This window comes from Sander lucioperca, chromosome 16 (genome assembly GCF_008315115.2).
Source record: "Sander lucioperca isolate FBNREF2018 chromosome 16, SLUC_FBN_1.2, whole genome shotgun sequence".
Taxonomy (NCBI): Eukaryota; Metazoa; Chordata; class Actinopteri; order Perciformes; family Percidae; genus Sander; species Sander lucioperca.
This window is the reverse complement of record NC_050188.1, coordinates 25,002,904-25,007,903: the sequence shown is the minus strand read 5'-3', so window position 1 is coordinate 25,007,903 and position 5,000 is coordinate 25,002,904. Positions and strand designations below refer to the sequence as shown.

General features: G+C 40.8%; 1 protein-coding gene across 1 annotated transcript in view; it reads left to right on the top strand.

Moving 5' to 3' along the window:
• The window catches only part of LOC116037837 (sperm acrosome membrane-associated protein 4-like), a 5,993-nt gene extending 1,533 nt beyond the window's left edge, over nucleotides 1-4,460 (top strand). The window contains exons 3-5 of the mRNA XM_035993042.1: nucleotides 1,464-1,610; nucleotides 3,463-3,570; nucleotides 4,172-4,460. Of these exons, the coding sequence (XP_035848935.1) occupies nucleotides 1,464-1,610; nucleotides 3,463-3,570; nucleotides 4,172-4,362 (446 nt within the window). The 3' untranslated portion in view covers nucleotides 4,363-4,460. The remainder of the gene's footprint in view (nucleotides 1-1,463; nucleotides 1,611-3,462; nucleotides 3,571-4,171) is intronic.
• Nucleotides 4,461-5,000: the final 540 nt, after the last annotated feature.

The following is a 5,000-nucleotide window of genomic DNA, read 5'->3' as shown; positions in this document are numbered from 1 at the left end:
CTACTCTCTACTGTTGTCTCTCTTCATACTATGATGGGTGCCACCCCTGAAATATGATTGCAACCCCCCCCCCAGATCCGCTGCTGGATATATAGCCTATTAATTTGACAACACATGCACAGCATTCAGCAAACGCGCTGCTAATACACAAAACACAACCAAATACACACAACCAAATGCATAAACGCGCTGCAAATATAGAAACAATACAAAAAGAAAAGCACACAATCCCCGAAAACAAATGCAACAAGCAAACGCTGCATCCAGTGTACACAACGGAAGTTCTCCAGGCCTCTTGGAAGAACAACTTGATTTTCGACCCCACGGGGAGAGAGCGCTCTGCCTTTTTATTAGAGTCGGGTATGGCTTCAGCCTGGAGAACTCCCGTCTAATGCCTCCCGTCCATAGACTGTATATTAAATTAATAAAATTGTTATTAATATAATATAATATATTAATAATATACAGTCTATGCTCTCGTCTCATTCCCTCCCAGCTGGTGCTGTCCCCAAGTTTGACTTTTCAAAATAAAAGCTCACATCTGGTCCGCTATGTTTTCGTACTTTTGTGTTTTGGATGTTTTTGAACTAAACAGTACGGCAATCATAATGAATGAAGCTAATGAATACAATTTACACGATGGAGTTAGCAAAGCAGTTTTGTGTTTATATGTGTGGGCGGGATTTATTCAGTTTGATAAATCCCACGGTCTCTACAAAGTTATAGCCCAAATTGTCTGGCTGACTAAACAGGGATGGACTAGAAATCCTGTCTGTTTTTTTTGTATTTTAAGAGCGAATTGCTCCACAATATGAATTCAGATTGATTATCACCTATTTTGTTGGTAACCGTTGTTGTATAATCACAGTATTACACTTGAGGAGGCCTACACTGCAGTGATGCGCCTTTCGGATCTCAAAATTAAACCCTCTCATGTAATATGGCTTAAACAAACGTCAACGTTAAACGCTGATGCAGTTTTAAATGTTTTATTACTACGAGTTTACAGACGTCTCTGCTGATTATCACTCACTCTCTCTCTCTCTCACTCTCTGTCTCTCTCTCTCTCTCTCTCTCTCTCTGTCTCTCTCACTCTCTGTCTCTCTGTCTCTCTCTCTCTCTCTCTCTCTCTGTCTCTCTCTCTCTCCCTCCCTCTCTTTCTCTCTCTCTCTGTCTCTCTCTCTCTCTCTGTCTCTCTCTCTCCCTCTCTTTCTCTCTCTCTCTGTCTCTCCCTCTCCCTCTCGCTCTCTTTCTCTCTCTCTCTTTCTCTCTCTCTCCCTCTCTCTCTCTCTCTATCTCTCTCTCTCCCTCCCTCTCTTTCTCTCTCTCTCTTCTCTCTCTCTCTCCCTCTCTCTCTCTCTCTCTCTTTCTCTCCCTTTTTTCATTGCGTTCAGGTTTTTATTATAATGTGTTACATTTTGAGGTTTGAGTACATAATGCGTTGTTACACTTTTTTGTTGCAGATGGTTCAAAAGTTCAAGTACTGAACAAACAACAATGTCTTGACGCCGAATACTGTGGAGAGTACTCGCTCAACTATGGAAAGTTACAATACAAATTCATCACCAAGTGTTGCACCTCTGAGCTCTGCAACACCCAGCCGGCCCCAGGTTAGGTTATTTGCTTATATTATCTGTTGGTATTTAGATGTTTGCACTGAAAGCGGTGTAGCTGCATGAGCAATAGCTGTTAAAAATGTGAAAACTACTCTCCCTAAAAGTAAAATCCTGGACCCTATGTTCTGATGTTTTTTGTGTCTAAGTGACTGATGGGAACAACAATCTTTGAAATGTGTCCAGTATTGAGCGCTGTAGCCGGTGGCAGTGAACCGGGCTGCAATTCAGCTTCAGTTAGCGTCCACTAAAAGTTCTGTTTTTGCCGCTGAAAGGCTCAGATTATTATTCATTATATATATTAAGTGCAACAACATTATGGAAAAGATTCCTACAGAGATAGACTTTTAAAACCTCTTTAAGACCTTTCTGTTCAACCATAAACAGCTCTGAAGTCGCTAGCACTAAACCCACCAGACTATTGGTTATAATGAACGTCCCCTCAGTCAGACGAAATTCTCCGAGTCTGCCCTAATTTCACGTTAGTCCAGACCTGAGTGACTGAGAGGGCTGGTTATTATCGATAACTAAGATCTAAGTGTGTCTCTTTCTTTCCCCTTTCTTCTTTCACTAACCTCACACACACAAACACACACCCACACACACGCAAACATGTGCGTGAATAGCTAAACCACTAGCCCATAGCAAAGTAGCTAGTATGTTCTTTTGGTCTGTAAGACGTTAGCCTGAAAGCACCACTACCACCCTCTTGAGGCTAAATAGTTTTGTGCAGCTCACAGGAGTAGCCATTTTTGTAGTCTTTGAACTAGACTACATTTGGACACCCCCTCCTCCACACACACACACACACACACACTCATACAGACACAGACGTGTCTCCTCACATCACATGCTGGTTTGTTTTTGCTTTGTTGTGTTGTAGTTTAAAAAGGGTATATTGGTTTTAATTGATCAACCGATTATTGATTGGCCATTGATAATTTTGAAGTTAATAAATTCTACTATATTTTAAATAGCAGCTGTCTCTGATTATTTGTGTACTTATTGTAATAACAAGCTGGTTAAACAGGTCGTTGCTTGGATTCACCCTTCCCTTTGTTCCTTTAGAATATACCAGATAAATTAATCAAATTAATTCAGATCGGTATTTTAAAGGGAACACCACCTATGAGACTGTTTCACAGTTGATTATTGGTCCCTGATATTCCAGGGTGGTGCCCTGTTTTGATCGTTTGTTGATTTGATAAAGTTATTTATAACCATATTCATAACTTTATTAATATTGATAAAACATCTTTGATAATTTGCCACTAATTGGATCTGTACCCTACGAATTCCCAACATAAATCAGTAAACTATATGTTTATTTCAACCCAAACTAGAGTTGTGATGGTTGGAAAAGTGGAAAGACGACCTAAAACGGCTTTTCATAGTTTTATTTTGTTTCTGTTGACAGTGAATGAAGTGTGTTTTACGATTCTAAAATGACTTAAAGTTTATTTACATGGAGTCTGGTGGGATTAGCGAATGCAATTTCGCGGATGTTTTTATGTTTAAAAACAAGGATCTTACTCTTTTTAGCAGAAAGGACAACCTCCTTAGAAATCATTTCCATAATGTTGTCAGACACTTAGAATATTAATCTGAGTCTGTCAACGGCAAAACAGAATTTTTGTGAAGGTAAATACGAGCTGGACCGTAGCCTTAACTAACATTGTAGCTTGTTTCTCCGCTGCCGACTGCAGCGATCTGGCTTAAAACTGGACCAATGTCAAAGGTTGTTGTTCCCATCAGTCACTTTTTAAAAAAAGGTACTGAGGAAGATAAATTGCATTCAAGTCCCCCCTCAATCCCCAAACAATATGAACAATGTTATGTTATGTTCCAGAACCCAGCAAATTACCAAACGGTAAGAAGTGCTACTACTGTGATGAACGAACGTGCAACAACACCGTAAACTGTGACGGGACCGAGGACAACTGCTTCTCAGCAACACGTAACCCAATCAACAACATACAGGCACACAAAGACACACACAGAAACACACACACACACACACACACACACACACACACACACACACACACATACACACATACATACAGACAGAGACACACACACACACACACACATACATACAGACAGAGACACACACACATACTCCCAAACACACAGATGCGCACACACACACTGAGATAACACACACAGACCCACACCCAAACACACAGACGCGCGCACACACACACACACACACACACACACACACTCACACACAGACACACACACACACACACACACAAACACACACACACTGAGATAACACACACAGACCCACACCCAAACACACAGACGCACGCACACACACACACACACACACACACACACAAACAGACACAGACACACACACACACACACACACACACAAACAGACACAGACACACACACACACACACACACAAACAGACACAGACACACACACACACACACACACACACACAAACAGACACAGACACACACACACACACACACACACATTCCCCGATGTATAGTTAGATGTATTAAAACATCTCACACTAACATTATTGTCTTTCTCCCAGAGAACCAAGGAACAGTAATCTTGAAGGGCTGTGTGTCCAAGCACATGTGCACCATGAGGGATCAGTCCTGGGCCCGACCACTCACATACAGATGCTGTGAGGGGAACCTCTGCAACGCCGCCAGCAGCTTCAGCGCCGGCCTCGTGCTGCTGGCCGCCCCGCTGCTCTCTCTGCTCGGGATCTCTTATTAACTCCTGGAGACGCTGAATCTAGGGCTGCACGATATGAGGAAAATATATAATTGCGATTTTTTTGACTGATATTGCAATTGCGATATGATTCACGATATTGGAGGTTAATGATCATTCTGTATCATTATTCTCACTGAAAAATATAAAAAAATTAATTAAAATTAAAAAGATTGAAGTGTGTTCAATCTTTTTAATGTGTTTTTTAGTGTGTTTTTTTGCATGAATCTGTACCAAACAAAGATGTTTTTCTGTAGTCTGGAGGATACGATTTGTAGGCCGTCTCAGCAGCACCATAATATTTTATTTTAGAACGGTTTGACACATATTTTGCCTTTAACAAATACTGCCCCTGCGATTTGGATATTGCACTAGTCCATATTGCGATTTCGATAAAATTGCAATTAATTGTGCAGCCCTAATTGGAACAACGTAATAATAGGGCTGGGTACCGAATTCAATGACTTTTAGGCTTGACAGACAGTAGACTGACAGTATAAAAATAATAGGATAAATTAAATTGTAGTACATCATCAGCTTATGTGATCTGCACTGTTGGAAGAATGCATTGTAACTCAACATTGATTGAACATTGGTGCCATCTATTGGGTCATTGGCACTAATTGCCTTACTGTTTATTA